Below are 23,956 nucleotides of genomic sequence, written 5' to 3'. Positions count from 1 at the left end.
ACGGATTTCAGCACCCAAAGAATAGTCCGCATTTACAAATGACATTGTCCTGTGTAAATGCGGACTTTTCTTTGGGTGCTGAAATCCGTAGTTAAAAAAAACGTTATTTTATGTGACGTCGGAGCTGCAGTCTGCCACGCTAACGCTAGTCGGAGCTCAAATAGATAGTAAATCGTTGAGTTTAGTCGGCTAAATCTGGCTAGGCCTATACTTCTGCAGCCATCTCTTAACATTACTGTAATGTTACATCTAGAAGGATTGTTCATTTAACTATTATTATATTATTATTATTATTATTATATATTAACTGTTGGTCTTGGTTATCTGCTACGGTATTACCACCAACCTGTTCCATAAAGGTCAGACCTAATGGCAGAGGATGTAGGCCAGGGTTCCCCAACTGGCGGCCCCCTGGCCGAATTTGTCCCTCATTTGATTTTATTTGCCCCCCTCCCTTTTTTTTATGTTAGACATAAAAGACCTTTCAAACAAAAGTAAGTTCCCTGTGCGGAAGTTATTTTAATTTAGGAAATCTGTTCCAAAGTATTCCCATGCATAATAGTGAGATATACTGTATTTGATCATATATAAATGTCAGCAAGGTTTGAAATGATTATATTTTCGTCAAATATATCTGTTTGGGCTTCTTGTGGTCAATTTTTAGTCTGCGAATTGTTTGTAATTATGTCTCGGCCCCCTGACCATCCGCACAAGAAAGAAAACGGCCTGCTACTGAATCTAGTTCCCTGATGGAGACCGATTACCCACACACAAACAGAAGGCTACAGTCCTCCTGAGAGCTGTAATATTATAGGGCCATAGAGTACCACAGTCATCATACCCATAAAACCTAGCGGTCAAACAGGGAAATGGTTTCAATTGTTTTTCCACCATTCATAGGGAACTTTCGAACCACTTAAAAATAAGGGCTTTGTTTCGTGTAGGCTTACCCTGGTGTGATGTTTTAAAAACCGTTTCGATCTCTCTAGGTCTATGACAAGGTTACTTTTATCAATATATTCGCCTGGATTAACCCCTCCCCCCCCAAAAAAAAGAAATGCTAATTAGCTGCTAATGTGGCTATCATAAAGAACTACAAATGCCATGATGATCTGGACGAGACTGCCGAATCGAGGCGAAGTTAAGAATCTCTGGATTACCTATCTAATGTTAATTAAATGTAGTAATGAATAAATTGGCTACATTTCTTTAATGGACAATTCTGTGAACTGTCTTGTGCAAGTTTTAAATTGGCCTGTTAGCAAAGGTGTCAGCTAGAGATGGCGTGTAGGACCTTTCATGGTTTTGTAGTTTTGCATGTCTACTTTGCTGCTAATTAGCATTTTTGAATCTGAGAGTAAATAAAGCCGAATATAATGGGCCTATGTAGATATTCCATTAAAAATCTGCCATTTCCAGCTACAATAGTCATTTACATCATTAACTATGTCTACACTGTATTTTTGATCAATTTGATGTTATGTTAATGGACAATTTTCAAAAACAAGGACATTTCTAAGTGACCCCAAACTTTTGAACGGTAGTGTATATATTGATAAAAGTCACCTTGTCCGAGAGAAATTTACATGGTTATCAAAACATCACGCCGGGGTATGCCTACACGAAACACAGCCCTTATTTGAAGTTTTAGAAAAACTATTCTAACCGTTTCCCTGTTTGACCGCTAGGTTTATGGGTATTATGACACCTCCACTGTGGGGCTCTATTATGGATAAGGTTGAACACAAACATTTAAGGAAGCTCTCTTTCTCACCAAGGCAAGACGTGTCACAACAGGAAACCACAATGATCTTAATCTGTTCATAAAATAATGTTGTTTAAAAATACAGATTTATGACCAGTTATTTAAGTTTCCAAGAACACAGGTCATTTACTTTTATTGGCTTGTTCACTGCTTTGGAGGTTAGACTAGGCTATGATTTCCTGTCTCTAGGACAGATTGCTTTGATTGTCCCAGTTAATTATTAACTTTTTTGTTTTTACTGTAAGAGCTGTTTTCTTCTAAATTGTACATTTCTATGTGCAAAGGGACATACCCTTCTGGTTTCTGTGGTTTATAGTTTTGTCATGGTGTTGTTGGAGCACTGCCTTCCGTGGCAGGTGTCTGGAGTGGAAAGTACCCTACATCAGGGATTATCAACTAGATTCAGTCACAGGCTGTTTCTGTTTTTTTCTTGAGTGGATGGTCAGGCCTTCTACTCTGCTAAAATAGTATGTGCATTACAGTATTTGCATTCTGAAGGTATAATTCACAGGTAAGACCAATTTCACTATGTATTATGAAGTTTGACATGAACATTAATTTCTTTGATATTTTTTATCTTTGAATAACTTTTAATTGAAGTTTTATGTTCCTTGTTTAGAAATTGTGGGCTCTATTTTCAGCTGGCGCTAAGGAGTTGCAAGTGTCAAAAGCATGTTAGTAAGTGTTCGTTTGCAATTTCGTCATGTTAAAACTGGCGCACAATTGATTGATTTATCCAGTCAGTCAATAAATAATATAATAATACTCGTAGGAAAGGTTTTCACCTTTGGCTCACAATCTGTGGATACTATATGATTAGAAAGGTACAAAATGTATGTAAAATATCACTGCACAATTGAAAAATATATGGCACATGGAAACCAAACGAGAGTGGTCTATGGTGATAGGTGGGATGGGCTGAGCGTGGCTGAGGGGTGGGATTAAAGAGTTTATTTTCAGTAATGTATTATTGTTATGTGATCATTTGTAGACTAAAAATTTACAGAAAGAAGCCCAAACATTGAAATGATTATGTTTTATTCAAATATACAGTACCATTCAAAAGTTTGGACACACCTACTCTTTCAAGGGTTTTTCTTTATGTTTACTATTTTCTACATTGTAGAATAATAGTGAAGATATCAAAACTATGAAATAACTCATAAGGAATCATGTAGTAACCAAAAAAGTGTATATAAATATAATATTTGAGATTCTTCAAAGAAGCCACCCTTTGCCTTGATGACAGCTTTGCACATGCTTGGCGTTCTTTCAATCAGCTTCACCTTGAATACTTTTCCAACAATCTTGAAGGAGTCCCCACATATGCTGAGCACTTGTTTTCTGCTTTTCATTCACTCTGTGGTCCAACTCATCCCAAACCATCTCATTTTGGTTGACGTCGGATGATTGTGGAGGCCAGGTCATCTGATCCAGCACTCCATCACTCTCCTTCTTGGTCAAATAGCCCTTACAAATCCTGTAGGTGTGTTGGGTCATTGTCCTGTTTAAAAACAAATGATAGTCCCACTAAGCGCAAACCAGATGGGATGGCATATCGCTGCAGAATGCTGTGGTAGCCATGCTGGTTAAGTGTACATTGAATTCTAAATAAATCACTGACAGTGTCACCAGCAAAGCACCATCACACCTCCTCCTCCATGCTCCGCAATGGGAACCACACATATGGAGGTCATCCATGCATCTCACAAAGACACTGCAGTTGGAGCCAAAAATATCAAATTTGGACTCATCAGACCAAAGGACAGATTTCCACCGGTCTAGATTTCCACCGGTCTAATGTCTATTGCTTGTGTTTCTTGGACCAAGCATGTCTCTTTTTCTTATTGATGTCCTTCAGTAGTTTTTATTTTGCAGCAATTCGACCATGAAGGAAAGAAATTCCACAAATTAACTTTCAACAAGCCACACCTGTTAATTGAAATGCATTCCAGGTGACTACCTCATGAAGCTAGTTGAGAGAATGTCAAGTGTGTGCAAAGCTGTCATCAAGGCAAATGGTGGCTACTTTGAAGAATCTAAAATCTAAAATATATTTTTATTTGTTTAACACTCATTTTGGTTACTACATGATTCCATATGTGTTATTTCCACAAATAACCGGGCTCTCAAGTGGCACAGAGGTCTAAGGTGTTGTCTAAGGTAGTGCTTGAGGCGTCACTACAGACACCCTGGTTCGATTCCAGGCTGTATCACAACTTGCTGTGATTGGGAGGCCCATAGGGTGGCGAACAATTGGCCCAGCGTTGTTTGGGTGTGGCCGTGTTGGCCGTCATTGTAAATAAGAATTTGTTCCTAACTGACTTGCCTAGTTAAATAAAGGTTAAATATAAAATGTTAAAAAAGCATGGCAGCAACACATGACAACACAGCATGGTAGCAACATAACATGACAACAATGTGGTAGCAACACAACATGGCAGCAGCACAATATGGTAGCAGCACAAAACAGAGTACAAACACTCTTGGGCACAGACAACAGCACAAAGGGGAAGAAGGTAGAGCTAACAATACATCACGCAAAGCAGCCACATCTGTCAGTAAGAGTGTCCATGACTAGGGCTTTGAATGAGGAGATGGAGATAAAACTGTCCAGTTTTAGTGTTTGTTGCAGCTCGTTCCAGTTGCTAGCTGCAGCGAACTGAAAAGGGGAGCGACCCAGGGATATGTGCTTTGGGGACCTTTAACAGAATGTGTTGTATGTGGAGGATGAGGGCTGCAGTAGATATCTCAGATAGTAAAGACCCTTTCTCTCTTGGAGTCTTACTTGAATAATGAAGTGGTATTTATAAGGAATTGGAACAACACCTGTAGTCATGTGTGAAAAAAACAAAACAAGAACCCTCCCTGTGCGGAAGCAGCACGCTAGTTTATCAGCTGTGGGTTACTCGCTGTATGGTGGTTTTCTTGTGTGTGTGTGAGAGAGACGGGAGGGAAAGTGTGGTGTAGCTTCCTTTTTTTGTTATGTGACTTGTTTTTCTGTCTGCACATCCTTTAAGGTATGATGCCGTTCCTATTCTGTCCAGCATCATCCTGTGTTCCTCCCCTCCTCCTTCTATGGTAAGAATCACCTGGACTCCAGATTGTTCCTCCATCTAAGAATGGAGGGCCCTCAAGCCTCCCCAAAGCTTGTAAAGCATCCAGAGGACTTCAAATTTGGTCGAATTCTAGGAGAAGGCTCCTATTCAACAGTAAGTCCTCGTAATTTTCTATGGTGTTGTATTTTGTGTGGGGGACTTATAGATTACAGTTTCAATCATATGAATTACTTTTTATTTTCTATTGTTGGTAAAGGGTTGGATTGTTAAAAAACAAATCTTTGTTGATTGCAAACTTGTTTCAGGTTGTGCTGGCAAGAGAACAGGCCACAGGGAAGGAATATGCTAGTAAGACACTACAAATATGTTTTCTCTTGTTGCATGAGGCTGATGATCCTCAAGTGGCGTTCAAGTGACTGTCCTGGATTCTGCTTATAACTTAAATGCATTTGTGCTGAACAATAATGCTCCTTGAAGTGAGGAAACTGGAATTTGATTCAGTCATAAACACAGAGTGAAGCATATCGGTTTGAATTGTGTTTCAGTGAAGATTCTGGAGAAGATGCACATCTGGAAGGAGAACAAGGCATATTGCGTGACGCGAGAGAGGGATATCATGTCAAGCTTAGACCATCCATTTATCGTCAAGCTCTACTTCACATTTCAAGATGTGAAAAGGTTGTGTATCCTTTGAAATAATCATAACATGGGCTACTTTAAGACTTCTGGTCTCATCTATTTTGTGATCTTAGTACCATTATCCTTAACTGCCTCCTGTTAGATTTTGGCATAAGCTATGCAAGAAATGGGGAATTACTGAAATACATTCGCAAAATAGGCTCCTTCGATGAGACGTGCACTAGATTCTACTCTGCTGAAATAGTATGTGCATTACAGTATTTGCATTCTAAAGGCATAATTCACAGGTAAGACCAATTTCACAATGTATTATTAAGTTTGACAAACATTAATTGATTTGATTGATTTGATATTTTTGTATCTTTGAATAATTTTTCATGGAATTTTTATAATGTTCCTTGATTAGAAATTGTGGGCTCTATTTCCGGCTGCCGCTAAGGAGGTGCAAGTGTCAAACGCACGTTAGTTTGCAATTTTGTCATGTAAAAACTGGCACACTGGCATTTTCCAGACCTAATGCCAGGTTCGGCAATTTCCCTGACTAATATCAGCTCGCTTGCACTGAGTAAACATTTTGGAGGTTTTTGCCCTCTGTTTTTTTCTTTACTCACAATACACATACTTGCATACTACACTGCTCAAAAAAAATAAAGGGAACACTAAAATAACACATCCTAGATCTGAATGAATGAAATATTCTTATTAGATACTTTTGTCTTTACATAGTTCAATGTGCTGACAACAAAATCACACAAAAATGATCAATGGAAATCAAATGTATCAACACATGGAGGTCTGGATTTGGAGTCACACTCAAAATTAAAATGGAAAACCACACTACAGGCTGAGCCAACTTTGATGTAATATCCTTAAAACAAGTCTAAATGAGGCTCAGTAGTGTGTGTGGCCTCCACGTGCCTGTATGACCTCCGTACAACGCATGGACATGCTCCTGATGAGGTGGCGGATGGTCTCCCGAGGGATCTCCTCCCAGACCTGGACTAAGGCATCCGCCAACTCCTGGACAGTCTGTGGTGCAATGTGGTATTGGTGGATGGAGCGAGACATGATGTCCCAGATGTGCTCAATTGGATTCAGGTCTGGGGAACAGGCGGGCCAGTCCATAGCATCAATGCCTTCCTCTTGCAGGAACTGCTGACACACTCCAGCCACATGAGGTCTAGCATTGTCTTGCATTAGGATTAACCCAGGGCCAACCGCACCAGCATATGGTCTCACAAGGGGTCTGAGGATCTCATCTCGGTACCTAATGGCAGTCAGGCTACCTCTGGCGAGCACATGGAGGCCTGTGCGGCCCCCCCAAAGAAATGCCACTCCACACCATGACTGACCCACCGCCAAACCGGTCATGCTGGAGGATGTTGCAGGCAGCAGAACGTTCTCCACGGCATCTCCAGACTGTCACATCTGTCACATGTGCTCAGTGTGAACCTGCTTTCATTTCTGAAGAGCACAGGGCACCAGTGGCGAATTTGCCAATCTTGGTGTTCTCTGGCAAATGCCAAACGTCCTGCACGGTGTTGGGCTGTAAGCACAACCCCCACCTGTGGATGTCGGACCCTCATACCACCCTCATGGTGTCTGTTTCTGACCGTTTGAGCAGACACATGCACATTTGTGGCCTGCTGGAGGTCATTTTGCAGGGCTCTGGCAGTGCTCCTCCTTGCACAAAGGCGGAGGTAGCGGTCCTGCTGCTGGGTTGTTGCCCTCCTACGGCCTCCTCCCCGTCTCCTGATGTACTGGCCTGTCTCCTGGTAGCGCCTCCATGCTCTGGACACTACACTGACAGACACAACAAACCTTCTTGCCACAGCTCGCATTGATGTGCCATCCTGGATGAGCTGCACTACCTGAGCCACTTGTGTGGGTTGTAGACTCCGTCTCATGCTACCACTAGTGTGAAAGCACCGCCAGCATTCAAAAGTGACCAAAACATCAGCCAGGAAGCATAGGAACTGAGAAGTGGTCTGTAGTCACCACCTGCAGAACCACTCCTTTATTGGGGGTGTCTTGCTAATTGTCTATAATTTCCACCTGTTGTCTATTCCATTTGCACAACAGCATGTGAAATGTATTGTCAATCAGTGTTGCTTCCTAAGTGGACAGTTTGATTTCACAGAAGTGTGATTGACTTGGAGTTACATGGTGTTGTTTAAGTGTTCCCTTTATTTTTTTGACCAGTGTATATAAACATTATTGAAAATCTGCCGAGCACATAGGTAACGATACAATCGACAGGAGCCTAGTATTTTGTATAGACGTGCAAATGCTATGGGTGAAGACACTTGAATTGAAAATATACTGCACATCCTAAAACATACACACATATGTCTACCTGCATACTTCATTTCACTTGTTCCAAGTATTGATCCCCAGCTCCAAAGAGCGCCTCTCATCTGGTTCCCAAATACGCACTCCTCCAAACATATTTAAATGATTCAGTCCTATAATGCAGTATCAACGGTAGGCCTAAGCTATATTTTGCTTATTGAGGATGTGCCTCACACATACAATACAATTTACCTAGTATTTTTATTTTTTTAGGAAAAGTTTGACACATAAAGACATATAAGGCTAGGCTAAGCTCTTTGAAGCCAATTACAACAATGTTGACTTCCAACTCTCCAAACATAGGCTATTGAGCAAACTCGTTACTGTAGCCTATGCTATTTAATAAACTTTAGTATCAATCCAAAATGGACCAGGACGAAATAATATTCTGTGCCTCCAGCCGAATTGACAATGCACAGACTGTCAATAACAAACAGAACTTGAGACAAACACATGCAGTATTAAGCCATGGAACGCATTGATTGGCCGGTGAGTGGCCAAGCCCTCTTCACACCTACAACTTGTTCATTCATCAAAACCCAGCCCTTTTGCACCACTGCCAGCTATTGTAGTCATAATTCCAGCTGTGAAATTGGCAAAAATATTTCTGACACACCCCTGAACCTACAGTGCTAACGCCAGTGCTTAGATTTACCACTGCGTTAGGTTTGTTAAAATGTCAAAATATGAATTTTATTTTAAGGTTTTAAATGGTGTGGCTTTTTCTTTACAGGGACCTCAAACCAGAGAATATTTTACTGAATGAGGACATGCACATTCAAATAACAGACTTTGGAACTGCAAAACAACTCTCATCAGATGGTACACAAAGTAATTTAACACATATTGCTTTGTCTTTGTGTAATTTTCCTCCAGTTTGTTGATAGACTAAGTACAGTACATTGGTTTGTTTACCCCTTATCGTATTGTGGTTAACTTATCTATCTATACCTCTCTAAAGGCTAACAGAAAAGTGTTTGTTTTTGTTATTTATAGGCACATGCACAAGGGTCTCTATGTGGACTTCATAGATATGGAAGCAAATTATAGCAAATTGCTAGTTATACGGTGCTCGGAATATAATTGTAATAATAGGTATGAGTCAATAATGTAATTTTAAGCACAATTGACTCAAGACTTCTTCAGTGACGGTACCAAATGTGTCATGTGAATAATTTGTACATACATCTAATTCATATGATTGTTTTCTTTTGCAGACAGAGCAAACTCCTTTGTTGGAACAGCTGAGTATGTTTCTCCAGAACTACTGACTCAGAAATCTGCCTGCAAAAGGTAGTTTGACTTGAATTCATTCAGTACCCTGATTTGAATCCAATATTCAAAGGTCATCTGTTAGTGTATCCTCGCTTGCCATGCTTTATGCAGCTGGGAACAAGGCCATTTTTACATCACTATGATAAAACCCAAAATTGAAAAAAGTTAACTGAATCTGTCATGTTTTCTGATGTGTTTTAGCTCTGACCTTTGGGGTTTAGGCTGTATCATCTACCAGTTGGTAGCAGGATTACCTCCATTTAGAGCCGGGTAAGTTGCGTATCGTACATTATTATTTTCCTTTTTGAATATTCAGGGAACATATTTGAGAAGCGTCATTGTCAGGGGCTTTGCAGAAGCGCACTTTGATTTGGTAAACGATGTAGTCTATTTGTTATCACAGTCTAAAAACAGTGTGTGAAATAACAGGAAGTTATGGCTGTGGTGTTTATGACTTGTTTGTGTATTGAGTGCCTGGAGGCTTGAAGAAACCCCAGTCACGCTCTCACATGGCAGCAGCTTCATGGTTCAACTATAAACCAACACATTTACCTCAAAGCCCTTTCAAAGGCAAGTACAGTGACAGTTGTGTATACTGTATGCGTCTTCCACTTCCAGGCAATCAAGCCCCAAAGAAGACATCAATATGATACAAGTTCTAACATGTGCCTTGCACTCTCATATGATCTTCTGTCTGTCCATGTGGTTGATGGTGTTACTTGCTCACCAGGAATGACTACCTGAAATTCCAGAAGATTATTAAACTGGAGTATGAATTTCCTGATAAATTCTTTCCTAATGCGAAGGATCTAGTGGAACATCTTCTAGTGAGTCTAATCATAGGAATTATTCAAATATATTCGGATGTTGTTCCTCAGTTCCATACTATGACCCAATGAGTGTCATTATTAACTAAGCATTGCTTTATTTTTGTGTTAGTGCTTGGATCCCTCCAACCGATTAGGTTGTGAGGAGATGGGTGGGTACAACCCTCTCAGAGCCCATTTTTTCTTTAAGGCTGTCACATGGGAGAACCTTCACCTACAGACACCCCCCAAACTCACCCCCTACCTGCCAGCCATGGCTGAGGATGATGAGGACTATTATGGAAACGTAGGTTTTTCCCTCTTGACATATATAATTAAAGGTTAACACAAATCCTTGTTGACATATTGTTTCCCCAATATGTCAAACTAGCGTGTCCTTGTTTTGTAATCTGTACTGAAAACACCCTGATCATGATGTGGTTCCATCCACAGTATGATGACCTCCTCAGCCAGTTCAGCAACATGCAGGTTGTCCATTCCCGCTCCTTTCAACCACTGTTTGTGGCCAACCCCAGTCCCATCCCCAACCCTGCACAAAGGCCCAACAGCAACATCGAGCAGTACATTCATGACCTGGACAACAACTCTTTTGAGCTGGATCTGCAGTTTTCCACTGAGGTGAAGCGGCTACTGCTTGAGAAGCAGACAAACAGAAACCCCTGGTAGGCCTGCAGCGATGTTCTCGTGAGCAAAACATGTTTTTGTGGAAAGAGTGTCAGAAGACTGTCAATATTATCTCACCATAATATTGACACATACTGTAGTTGATTATCTCATGCTCATATGTTGGGATTCCTATGTTTACTTACAATATTTACACAATTCTACCTGTGATATCTTGTAAACATGAAGCACTTTACCTAAAGACAATACAATGCCAACAATAATATGATATACTGTGTGAACTGTATCAAGAAAGATTTTGGGAATTAACTTGGGAATGATCTATTAAGGAATCAGTTTGTGGAGAATAATTTGATCCTCAAGATGGGACCAGTGGACAAAAGGAAGGTAAGGATTTATGTCATCCTGAATTACTTTACAGTAATGTTCTATTTTTCAGTTTGAAGGGGAGGAGTGAATGTCTTGATACTGTACTCTTCCAACCCTAAAGCAACATACTTCCCTCCTCTGGCAGTTGTTTGCAATTGCTGCCAGGAATCCATTTGGGGCATCTTGAACCATACTTACTGACTTCACCTACAGGCAAGGGATTTCTTTTTTACGTCTGAGAATTGCTCTCTGCTTTTAAAGGGGCTGTTTGCACGTCGGCGCCAGCTATTGTTGACTGAGGGACCACACCTTTACTATGTGGACCCAGTTAACAAGGTTTTGAAAGGAGAGATCCCCTGGTCCCCCGCACTGCGCCCAGAGGCCAAGAACTTCAAGACCTTCTTTGTCCATACAGTAATGAATTAGTCTTTTGCAATTAATAGCTCACCCTTAGCTAACAAAACTCACTTTATAAAACTATCAGTAACAGTGACCTATCCTCCTCTTTGCAGCCTAACAGAACATACTATCTGATGGACCCGTGTGGGAATGCTGACAAATGGTGCAACAAAATTCAAGAAGTGTGGCAAAAAATCTATAACAAGCATTTTAACTCGTGCATGTAGGTTGGGTACACCATCTTTTGAAGACAGGTCTTACCCTGTAATGACAGGAGACAGAAAATGAAGGCGTTAATTCATAAATGATGGAAAACACCTAGCTGTAATGTAGCTTACAAGTCGTATTCCCTATTACTCCACACATTTAATTTCTTGTAGGGCAGCAGGTTCAGGGCATGTTCCATTGTAATGCAGAATTTGATACATTCATCTGGATCTAAAGCCATTCTGGTATAGAAAGGACCTATTATTTAAGAAAGTAGAATGGCTATTGCAACTATGTCTCATTTCTGACATGGTGGCCTTGGTTTTCCTAAGCTATTTGTCTTCTATAGCAGAGAATAAACTTTGGTCAAACCACATGGACTGGTGCTGCTTTAGAAATTAGGAGTTGACATGGATGTTGGTTGAACAGTTCATCCAAATTGCAGAGGAGGATGTTGAAGCCTGTTTTTGACTGTTCTCATTTCTGGGAGAAGTTGATTGTAAATGTTAGACAGATATTTTGTTAGTCTATTCTACCGACCATTGCTGTGATGTACAAAGTGGGATGCAAGTAAAGTGTAAGATGTATATTTTGTATTTGTTTTATTCTTTGCTGATTAATCCTCATGCTATCCAAACAGTTCAAATATAGCAATAATTTGGATTAATGACCTGGCTCCATGTTTACATAATTTAAATGTAAATCAATTGAATGCAAATAGTTGATAATGGTAGATTATGATATTTTGCTACCTTTCATTGTAATCTATATTTTATTTATGGATGGTGACATTGTTATTTTTACATAAATAGATGTGGGCCTATTTTTTTGTGTGCAAGTTTCAAATTGTTAATTGGAAGAATGCAGCCTATATATAAGGTGGCTTGGAAATAAAAGCATGTGGGATTTTGACAAATGTCCAGTGTTTATTTATACTTAGCTTGGGTGAAGGCTCAGTATCATCATTTTGGGACCAAACCTTTTTTGAAGTCATGGAGTCCCAACTGCAAAAAAATATTCTTATGAGAAGGATGCAGGGAGTGGGGGGGATGGGTCATCACCCACCTCTTTAAGGAATACCTAGGATAGGATAAGTATTCTCCCCCCCCCTTTAAGATTTAGATGCACTATTGTAAAGTGACTGTTCCACTGGATGTCATAAGGTAAATGCACCAATTTGTAAGTCGCTCTGGATAAGAGCGTCTGCTAAATGACTTAAATCACCAACTTCAGTAGCCACAAAGTTATAAACCCCGCCCATTTCTACAATTGATTATCTTCGAATTTTATTTTAAAGTTAAGCCTAACTTTAACCACACTGCTAAATGTATGCCTGACCCTAACCTTAAATTAAGACCAAAAAATAAAAAAAATTGTAGCCAATTTGGACTGTGGCTGTGGCATCTGACGGATGTCTAATAAAAACTGTGGAAACCGGTGGGTGGGGGTTGTCAAACTTTGATTACCGTACTTCATGACTATGCCTTGCCCAGTTTCCCGGCCCGCTTCAACTCAGTTCCTGTAACTTTAGTTAGCGACGCATCCAGGTTCAAGGAGCTGGGATGGCGGAGAAGAGCCCTGACTCCAGCGGCTCAGTTGACCAGTGTCCCGCCCTGTCTCCGGAACAGAGAATGCAGTCACCTGGGATCGGGGCATCCAAATGGGTCCGTCTGAATGTCGGTGGGACATACTTTCTCACAACGAGGCAAACGTTGTGCCGAGACTCTAAATCGTTCCTGTACCGTCTGTGCCAGGCCGACCCCGACCTCGACTCTGACAAGGTACGTATATCAGTCTAGCTAGCTAACGTTACTAGCTAGTTGGCTAATGTTAACTAGCTAACCTTTGTCTGTTTTACACACCATGTGAATGTTCTAACGTTAATTTACGTTACCTAGCTAGCATATCCAGACCGATTTACTAACTAGTTAGGTAGTTATTTTAATTGTTTAGCCAGGAAGTAAGCCAAACGGATAGCTAATTTAGATGGTCAACGTTAGCTACTAACGTCGTTACTAGTACAGGCTAGCTAGTTCAGATGGCGAACGTTAACTCCCAAAGAACTTGTCTTACCGTTAACGTTAGTTTGTTTTCTTTCTGGATAACCCTCCTGACTACAGATCTACAGTAGCTAACTAACAAATATTAATTTGTACAGCAGCACGTTTCTACTCCTACTTAGATAACATTCGTATATAGTACGAGTCAACCACGAAAAACTGTTACTGTAGCTATCTAGATTGTGAATATCAGAATTACGCCTACACGCAAATGGACCATAAAATAAATTGTTGACAAGACCAACAAGTAGTATATATATATTTTTGTAAATAATTGGGCTTATAATATACAATTGTGCAAACGAGCCCCCCTTTCTGGAAAAGGAGCGTTGCCCCCTGTAAAATAAAGTATGATAATCCACATGTTGAATATGTTTACCATCCTGATTTCCAACCCTCAAAGGTCACCATGCATCATTTAACAGGAGAATGACATTTAAAAGCTGGCAAAAGACCTTACAAGACAAGTTGGCTCAGTCATACAGCTGCAGTTGCAATGAGTCTTGGGCTCTGAAAGATCCACAGTATCCAAGCAGAATAGCTTCATCCCATAGTTATCTAGGATATTTACGAAACTATGCTGATTAGCATTCCTAATTTGAAGTTGAGGTGAAAGTCTCCAATGTCTGTAATGTTCATGTGGTAAGGATATGCATCTCTGCCCTCTGTATTGATTCTTGCTAATGATGGCGTGTGTGTGAAGGCTGGAGCAAGGCCGCTGTGATGATCCTTGACGGATAATGAGACCTGTGAAATGTCAGTTACCCCATGTTGGCGCTGCTCCAAGCTCTGGGCACAGAGCTGTTGTATCCATGGATTGGCTATGGGTTTATGCTATTGCACAGTTCTGTTTCGATGTTTGTCACTGTACAAAAATCGTCAATGGTTTTGCCCCAGATTTGTTATTGATTGTCTGCTTTTCTCATTGTTATCGACTTCTCTTTCTTCAGGATGAAACGGGTGCCTATTTGATAGACCGGGACCCAACATACTTTGGTCCAGTGCTCAACTACCTGAGGCATGGGAAACTGGTGCTCAATAGAGGCATTGCAGAGGAAGGTATGATGATATTCTGGGATATGCTGAGACATGTCTGAAGAGTTGTGCCATTCTGTCATCTTTGTTGCTGCTTCTTTTTCGCTCTAACACACGCTAACAATCACACTTATTACATTTAACACCACAGCAGTTCTCATTAGCATACATAGTTTCTTTCAATGATTGGGGTTTTAAGAATTGGTTAAATACATTCTGTTCCTCTCAAGGTGTACTGGAAGAGGCTGAATTCTACAATATCCCTTCTTTGATCAAGCTAATTAAAGACAAAATCAGGGAGAGGGCCTGCAAAACAGTTCAGGTGTGTGGGCTTGACTAAAATTGTCATTGGTATCTGAGTGATTTCTTTCTTCCCTGAGACTGTCCTGTTGTAATCACTAATACAGAGCTCTGGATATTAAAGGGGGCAGTGGAGTGGCATGTCAGCCTTGCTGCCTCTAAGGCTCTCTAACTACTGGCGAGAGGCAAATCCTTGGCAAGCTAGCCTCCCAAGGATCACCTCTGTTTACATGGTTTAATACTGCAATGACTCTGGGCACAAGCTCCGCTTAAGCTACTGGGATTTCCAGGTCTTGTTGATGTATTGGCATTTGTCCAGAGTCTCCTTACCCTTGCCAAGTAGATGAGGTCAGGAGTTGGCACATACTGGCTATGCTCTGCTCTGGGGGGGGAGATTCGTATGTAGCCTATTGAGAGCACTTGCTGCTCTGATGCATGTGAATTAACATTGCCTCTTTCTCGCTCTCCACAGCTCCCTATAAAACATGTCTACAGAGTCTTGCAGTGCCAAGAGGAGGAGCTAACACAAATGGTTTCCACCATGTCAGATGGTTGGAAGTTTGAGCAGGTAATTACCTTGAAAGGAAGACATTGGGGAGTGTTCTGCCTCCTATTTTCAGAAATGTTCCTTTCTGCTGCATTTTGACTTGTGTTGGTTGATTTACTGTTCACAGATGATGCTGAGTTCAGTGTATAACATAAATACTATAATTGTCTTAATTTGTAGTCCCTGTGAAATATAACCTTGCAGCATAATTTGGTTACATAGCTGTTATTGTGGTACTGTATTTATTTTTGTGAATGTCAGAATTGTCTGACCAACCTTTGAAAGGAGCTATGGTTGTGCCTGGTTCAAATAGACACTGGTTTCTAGAGTTAGATTTTGTCTGATGTTTATGGAACAGCAGATAAAAGGAGATGTTGCTGTTTCTGTTCATTCAGGAGGACACCCTGTACTAGGTGCATTTCTACTACTAGCCCCCCCCCCCCAGAGAACTCATGAGTGGGCTCAGGCTGCTACTCACGTTTCCTTTTTTGGGAGCCAGCAAGGTGACAGAATGTTAGGCATTCTGCTCGTGGCAGCTTTGTGAAATGGGAACCTACTGTATAGTGTAGTCTGTTTATTTGAATTAGCTACCACCTTAACGACAGATTTCACCCTGTGGTCTAATCCAAGGGATACTAAACATTAATGAGCAATGTAACAGCTCAAAGTGCTCAGGTGTCCTAGATAAAAGTCGGTGCTTGTTACTTTGACATTTAAAAAAATTCCTTACGTAGAATAGAAATTGTCTACTGTAATCTGTTACATTGTTTTGACTGTGCCTGGCAAGCTGTTGGAAAGATTAGATTTCCCATGTGTGCATGTTACCTCTAGTCCCTTAGACATTTCCTTCTCATTGGGCATTGGTTCCCCCCCCTTTTCCCCCCTCAGTTGGTCAGTATTGGCTCCTCATATAACTATGGAAACGAAGACCAGGCAGAGTTCCTGTGTGTTGTCTCTAAGGAGCTACATAACCAATCATACGGCACAAGCAGTGAACCAAGTGAAAAGGCCAAGGTGAGTATTCCAGAACTGCAACAAAAATGTCTCAACTTCCTGACCATTGTTACAACCATTTATTGTGACTTAGACTAAGTGTTGTATACATGTTGTCTATCACATGTCTAACATAAATGCACACAATTGTTTTATTGGTCATGGATGCTGCAATTCCTTTCTTTGCATGCTGCATTTACTGCAGAGGACAAGTACAAGGATTGTTAAACATTTTGCCAATGAATGTATCTACCTTTCAATATTAGGGGACAATTGGTGAGATTTTGTTTAGACCCCTGCCATTGTGGCCTTAAACCTTTCTCCAAGAGCCCCTTTTCCCCTTGTGCCATATCATCCCTATGAGCCCATTACCTAGAGAGCATCCTGCTAATCATTCTAGACAAGAGCAATGCCTCGATAATGATTTAAACTATTTTATATTTAATGACCCCCTGTCACTAGCTTCTGCAGTTTATGGAATTCTTCATAGTCTGTCTCCCCGCTTTCCAGTCAAAAAAAAATACATTTTAGGTTTCTTCCCGCCTGTTAAATGCTAACTCATAATACCTTTTGTCAAAGGTTTTTTGAAACATCTGTCTAGGATGAAATATACAGGCCTAAACATCTTATTTTTCTCTGACCATTTTCTTTTGCAGATTCTTCAAGAACAAGGCTCTCGAATGTGAAGAGACTGTTCAGTTCTTAGGAATGTGTCCTGCTATGATGTCCAGATATAAAGACACAAACTACATCACATTCTGAGGAGCATTATGGCATGCTGGAGAAGCTGGCTAACTGCAGTCTACACATTGTACACACCATTTTTCTTTCAGATCTCAAATCAAAATGTTCAATCGATAGCGTTACTCTGTTTTTGGGCCTACATAGTAAAACTAGACTGTAGATTTTCACACAGAGAAGGGACTGATTACTATTGTCCACAGCATTTATACTTGGTCCATCATTTACTCAGGGTCTCTAATAGTGTTTTGGAAGATGCATTAGGTGTGCACTGTCTGGTGGGACATTATTTCAAACATTTGTGCGTACTACATTATGCCAGTCCTTCACATACAAAAATCAAACCTCTGAGAAATAAATTGGAAAGCAGGTTTTAAAAGTTAAGATATTTAAGACTATTTATATGGAGTTGTATAGATTCATACGGTCTTGTTAGAGGTGAAGACTGTATTGACAGTTATTTATTTTTTACATGTCTTTAAACAGATCTCTTTCCAAATATCCTTTCAACCTGCACATTATCTGTTTTTTGGAAGGAGGACATTCTTAGAACTATTTCTACCAGGGTTATTGTTGGATAATGAGGTTGAGCTGATGTTAGGGAATGCCAGATGTTAAAGGACTAAAACTTGTCTTCCATCCCTGGACTCTGGCGGGTTTTAGTTGGGTTACCTGTTAGGCAGCCACTGTGGAACTGTTGTTATATTTTAGTATTTTAGTACATTATACCTAGAGCCATTTGATAGGCACATTTTTTCCCCACATTGACATATGACAGTGACTTTTCGGCTGGTGTTGTGAAGGGCCTGTTTTCCATTTTCCGTGAGAAAGAAAAGCGTTTGTCTCTTGCATGAATTAGTGCATATCTGCTTATTTGTGTGTGTATACACAATCTTTACGCTTCTGCGGTTTGACTATATTGAGCTTTGATAGGGCTGTATACCAAGCAAAATTACACCAAACTGTGGCGGTTTGCAATCATGCAAGTTCTGAGCAAAAATGCTTCGGTCATGTATTGATGAAAAGATTGGAAATTATAATGCGCAGTCATTACCATTGTTCAACTTGTAGATGGTTGAGCTACCTATTGAATACGTTAACATTGTCAGTACATGAAAACATTTATTTTTGCAAATGTTGCCATTGTTCAATGACCAAATCGATGTCTGAATTTAAACTTAAATCTGAATTTCTTTTGTCAGCGATAAGGAAATTCGGTAGTCTACATGCATATCTATGAGGATTTGTACATAGAGGAAGTATAATAATATTCAGATGTGTTATCAGTGTGTTTTTTCTTCCTAACACACACACAGGGCTTTAACTAGTGGAATACAAGCTGTAATTTCTGTAAAGGTCAACTGGACACCTCCTGTTGCCTGATCAAGGTAAAGTTTACATGTCTAGTGTTTTATAATCCGGATCTTACTTACCTTGCCATTGTGACATTTAAACATCTGTATATTACTATGTTTACATAGCAACTACCTGGGTATCTGGGATGTCAGCCATTTATCTAGTACGCAGACGGATAGTTTTCCAACATTTTCCTTGGACAGGTTTTTTCTTGTTCACCGAATTGTCTTGTGGTGATAAGTGCCTCTTGCCTCTGGGGCTTCACAGTGCATGTGAAATCTGTGTAGTAGTGATGCCCATAACCACAAGGGCTCACTATTTGTGTCCACCCTGCAGTGACAGTGAAGACATGTCTAGTGTGGTGTCCTTTGACTGCAGATTCTTAAACACAGAAGGGGGTGTCAGCCATTGCATGCATGGCCTGATTCACCTTCCACCATGCCCTCAGCTTTACAGGACACCACTTGACTCCACTGTGACACTTCAGCTCCTGTTTGACCGTTATTTTCTATAATGCTTATCAAAACACATTTGATCCCTCTTTGAGGCCGCTGTGGGTTTCTAATGGGACATTGTTCCAGTTTTCCGTTAAATGTATTTTTTAAATGAACAGATGCAGACAATTGTTATTTTCTCACTGCTGTTCCTATATAGTAGTATCAAATGTTTTGTATTTTTTATGCCGACTGTATATACATACTATATTATATGTAATAGCATGTTTTGACTGGGGATAATGGAAATTATGGTGATGCTGGACCTGGTGGATTTAATCAATAAATGGTAATGAATTCAACTCTTGTATTGTATTTGAACAAACTGTTGCAGAGCCATAGAGAAAAACTAACCACATGGCTGTCATCAATATGTTAGATGTATTGTATAGAGCAAGGGTGCACTTGAAAGGAAATATGGTAATAACTAAACATCTTTAGACACTGGTTGGCCGTCATTGTAAATAAGAATTTGTTCTTAATGGACTTACCTAGTTAGATAAATATCAAATGACAGACTCAGGTTTGGTCCATCACATGGTTAAATCATATTGAGCTGTTCAAACACCGCTCCATTCAGTAGTGCACAAGCAAAGACCGTACAGTATAAAGATGGGCAGAAACTGCTACTCATAGAGCCCCAAAGTGGACGTGTCATAATACCTATAAAACCTAGCGGTTAAACAAATAATTGGTTCCATATAATCCTCATGTAATGTATAATATGTAGCCTATTGCAGGTGATCATATGATCCAATGTATAATTTATTTTTTTATTATGACTTATTGTATGTTTGTGTGTATATATACACTGCTCAAAAAATAAAGGGAACACTTAAACAACACAATGTAACACCAAGTCAATCACACTTCTGTGAAATCAAACTGTCCACTTAGGAAGCAACACTGACAAATGTGACATGCTTTGTGCAAATGGAATAGACAACAGGTGGAAATTATAGGCAATTAGCAAGATACCCCCAATAACGGAGTGGTTCTGCAGGTGGTGACTACGGACCACTTCTCAGTTCCTATGCTTCCTGGCTGATGTTTTGGTCACTTTTGAATGCTGGCGGTGCTTTCACTCTAGGGGTAGCATGAGACGGAGTCTACAACCCACACAAGTGGCTCAGGTAGTGCAGCTCATCCAGGATGGTACATCAATGGGAGCTATGGCAAGAAGGTTTGCTGTGTCTGTCAGCTTAGTGTCCAGAGCATGGAGGCGCTACCAGGAGACAGGCCAGGACATCAGGAGACGTGGAGGAGGGCAACAACCCAGCAGCAGGACCGCTACCACCTCCTTTGTGCAAGGAGGAGCACTGCCAGAGCCCTGCAAAATGACCTACAGCAGGCCACAAATGCGCATGTGTGCTCAAACGGTCAGAAACAGACTCCATGAGGGTGGTATGAGGGCCCGACGTCCACAGGTGGGGGTTGTGCTTACAGCCCAATACCGTGCAGGACGTTTGGCATTTGCCAGAGAACACCAAGATTGGCAAATTCGCCACTGGCGCCTTGTGCTCTTCACAGATGAAAGACGGTTCACACTGAACAGACGTGACAGTCTGGAGACGCCATGGAGAACGTTCTGCTGCCTGCAACATCCTCCAGCATGACCAGTTTGGTGGTGGGTCAGTCATGGTGTGGGTGGCATTTCTTTGGGGGGCCGCACAGCCCTCCATGTGCTCGCCAGAGGTAGCCTGACTGCCATTAGGTACCGAGATGAGATCCTCAGACCCCTTGTGAGACCATATGCTGTGATTTTGTTGTCGGCACATTCAACTATGTAAAGAAAAAAAGTATTTAATAAAAATATTTCATTCATTCAGATCTAGGATGTGTTATTTCAGTGTTCCCTTTATTTTTTTGAGCAGTGTGTGTGTATATATATTTATTTTTTTACGCTCATCTGTTACTGTCACTTTGTCATATTGTTGTCTAATATCTTTTCACTTTTGTTCTGAATGTTCTTAATTGGAAAATGCAAAAATAAAATATTTCAAAAATATTATTTTAAATGGATCCAATCGTTTTTCCACAATTCATTTTTCCTATAGGGAAATGTAGAAACTATTAAAATAAGGGCTGTGTTTTGTGTAGGCTTACCCTGGTGTAACGTTCTGATAACCACGTAAATCTCTCAGATAAGGTGACTTTTATTAATATATTCAGCTCTATTTTCTCTCAGATCTGAAAAAAAAAATGCTAATTAGCATTAAAGTAGACATCATGCAAGACGACAAATCCCAGCAAGCTCCTGCACGTCATCTCTAGCTTTCACATTTGCTAACAGGTATTATGTCCATTTAAAACTTGTACAAGACCGTTCACAGAAATTTCCATTTAAAGAAATGTAGCCAATTTAATCATTACTACATTTAGCTAACATTAGATAGTTAATCCAGAGATTCTTACTTTTGCTTTGATTTCGGCACTCGTCCAGATCGTCATGGCATTTGCAGTTCTTTATGACAGCCATATTAGCGGCCCCAAAAAATATTAGCAGCTAATTAGCGTTTCATTTTTTTTTTTTGGGGTAGTATATTGATAAAAGTAACCCCTTGTCCTGGAGAGATTTACACTGTTATCAAAATGTTACGCCAGGGTAAGCCTACATGAAACACAGCCATTATTTTAAGTGTTTAAAATCCCCTATGGGATAAATTAATCGTGGTAAAACAATTATAACAATTTCCCTGTTGGACCACTAGGCTTTATGGGTGTTATTTAACTAGGCAAGTCAGCTAAGAACAAATTCTTATTTACAATGACGGTCCACCCCTGCCAAACTCTAACGACGCTGGCCCAATTGTGCGCCCCAGCACCGATGCAGTACCTTAGACCGCTGCGCCACTTGGGTGGTACACTATAGAAATCCCCTATCACACGTGTAGGCAATGTCATTGGGTCTAATGGTTCAGACTGTGCACATACATCCCGTCAAAGGCATTTCTTCAATATATAGTTGTTTTTTACGTAAATTAACTTGTCAGTTTGTCACTTTCACGAGGTTAGAGTAAAAACATGTTCCGCTACTTAAGACATGGGCTCGAATCTAAGTTGTGCCTTCAGATTTCGAGAAAATGTACAACTAAGGAAGATTGTTTCACATTTCTCACTGACTTCTCAAACCCCGGCTTGGTCAGTTTCGCAAGTGTTCCTGGACGTCTCGCGATGTTGCACCTCTGGGTTTAGAAACTGTGGGACAACGTTCTGATAGAAACACATCGATGATTTACCAAAGAGTTCAATCTAACACAAAAGTTTCAGTAGCCTACGATGCACCAAATATGTTCTAGTTCCGTTCTGGTTGCTGGTTGTACCCTCCTAAACACAATTCAGGTTTTGTGAACAAACCTCGTTTGTGAAGGGATCATCTGTATGTGTTAGAAACGAAGTAGTGTGATTATTGTCATCATAATGTTTAGCAGCTACTATATGGCTTATGAATGCATCACTATTCATTTCCACACAGACTGCAATATTTAAGTAGGAAAATACTCTTAAGTAATTACCAAAAATATTGTCATAAACTAATATTTTGGACACACTCCTAGCCAGAAGATTCCAACCCTACTACACTTTTTTTTTTACAGTGAGCTGCACTGGGGATGGAAAGCCATCATGGTTAGATTAAGACAGTTGAGCCAGCATAAGATATGGGTCAGAAAACATACCTCAAAGCAGACAGAGAGAAATAGTCATCGTGTATTTTTGTAGGCATTAACTCCACCGTGATCCTTTGAACAAAGCCTATTAGGAAAGTAAATGCTGTTTTTGTGGGATTTTTGAATGAACAACAAAAATAAGATCTGTGGTAAACACACACATTTTTTGCATCTCAATGCAAGAGGTGTAACTGCAGTACCAGGTTCGAATCCAGGCTGCATCACATCCGGCCATGATTGGGAGACCAATAGGGCGGCACACAATTGGCCCGTAATCCGGGTTTGGCCAGAGTAGACTGTCATTGTAAATAAGAAATTGTTCTTAACTGACTTGCCTAGTTAAATAAAAAATATAAAAATGCCCATTGGGATGGCTGAATGAACAACAGGTAACTAATTTCCGGGTTTTAGGACTACAATCTGGCGAGCTCTACCAGTACTGAACTCCAAATGTTACCTTTATCCAAACTGATACATCGAGAAGATTGAAATACAGCTTGTTTTTTTGTTGTTGAAAAACTGCCCTTTTCGTCCTCATGCTATCAGTAGCCACTGGAGCCATTTTGGGATGACTGTACAATCAGTTATTTTGTTGTTCAACATGACGTGCCATTCCATAATGGCTGATGTTACTACTTCTAGTTAGCTTGAAGTTGAAAAGGGGCTTGAAAACAAACAGTATTTTAATATTCTGGTTGTATCAGTTTGGATGAAGGTCAAATTTGGAATACAGTAACATATCCCATCCCTGTATTAAGGTTTGTTTACTGACTCATATCTCATGCCAACTCTACAGTGTCTAAAATAAACTATGACGGTGTTCTGACCCTAGTGCAGCTCAGTGTAAACAAGCATAATGGTAGGGTCGAAATCTTTTGGATACATTCAGTCCCTAACTTTGGGTCTACTGTCTCTTTAAATGCATAGCTGTCAAATGCTTTGCCTGAAAGTTATGATTAAAATCTTAAACGATCATATAATTTGTACCAACATACGCTGTACCTTGCATGTTCTGCAAAATAGAATACATTCATCGTATTAGTTGTGACACTACATAGTTCTCACGGAATATTCAATGTTTCATGTTTTTTTCTTGTTTGTTCTTGTTAAATAGCTGTCTCATAATACATTTTTGATGGTAGCATATTTGATTACATACACTCTTAATAAGCAACACCTTGTAGAGAACTAATTGTCATATTTAGTAATTAAAGCTAATTGTTTTCAGGCACTAGCAAGTAATCAG

General features: G+C 40.2%; 1 protein-coding gene and 1 pseudogene across 2 annotated transcripts; both read left to right on the top strand.

Moving 5' to 3' along the window:
* The first annotated feature begins 2,056 nt into the window (after positions 1–2,056).
* Positions 2,057–12,428, top strand: LOC124000038 (annotated as a pseudogene). Its single transcript, XR_006832535.1, has 15 exons — positions 2,057–2,276; positions 2,385–2,439; positions 4,786–4,977; positions 5,130–5,172; positions 5,370–5,507; positions 5,606–5,750; positions 8,549–8,637; positions 9,033–9,108; positions 9,292–9,360; positions 9,821–9,917; positions 10,030–10,203; positions 10,350–10,579; positions 10,871–10,928; positions 11,172–11,324; positions 11,423–12,428. The product of XR_006832535.1 is annotated as a 3-phosphoinositide-dependent protein kinase 1-like (transcript).
* A 532-nt stretch (positions 12,429–12,960) lies between these two features.
* LOC124000412 (BTB/POZ domain-containing protein KCTD5-like) lies at positions 12,961–19,344 on the top strand. Its single transcript, XM_046306755.1, has 6 exons — positions 12,961–13,297; positions 14,527–14,635; positions 14,842–14,933; positions 15,384–15,479; positions 16,347–16,472; positions 17,108–19,344. The coding sequence occupies exons 1-6, from the start codon at positions 13,079–13,081 to the stop codon at positions 17,135–17,137; spliced, it is 672 nt and encodes a 223-aa protein (XP_046162711.1). The 5' UTR covers positions 12,961–13,078; the 3' UTR covers positions 17,138–19,344.
* Positions 19,345–23,956: the final 4,612 nt, after the last annotated feature.

Source organism: Oncorhynchus gorbuscha, linkage group LG16 (assembly GCF_021184085.1).
Source record: "Oncorhynchus gorbuscha isolate QuinsamMale2020 ecotype Even-year linkage group LG16, OgorEven_v1.0, whole genome shotgun sequence".
NCBI lineage: Eukaryota > Metazoa > Chordata > Actinopteri > Salmoniformes > Salmonidae > Oncorhynchus > Oncorhynchus gorbuscha.
This window is presented reverse-complemented; position numbering and strand designations above follow the sequence as displayed.

Bases quoted from the DNA above. Each gene is read 5' to 3' on its own strand.
- LOC124000412 (XM_046306755.1), top strand. From the start codon at position 13,079: ATGGCGGAGAAGAGCCCTGACTCCAGCGGCTCAGTTGACCAGTGTCCC. The intron at 15,480-16,346 runs GTAATTACCTTG...TTCCCCCCTCAG, and splicing joins ATGGTTGGAAGTTTGAGCAG to TTGGTCAGTATTGGCTCCTC. The intron at 16,473-17,107 runs GTGAGTATTCCA...TTTCTTTTGCAG, and splicing joins AACCAAGTGAAAAGGCCAAG to ATTCTTCAAGAACAAGGCTC.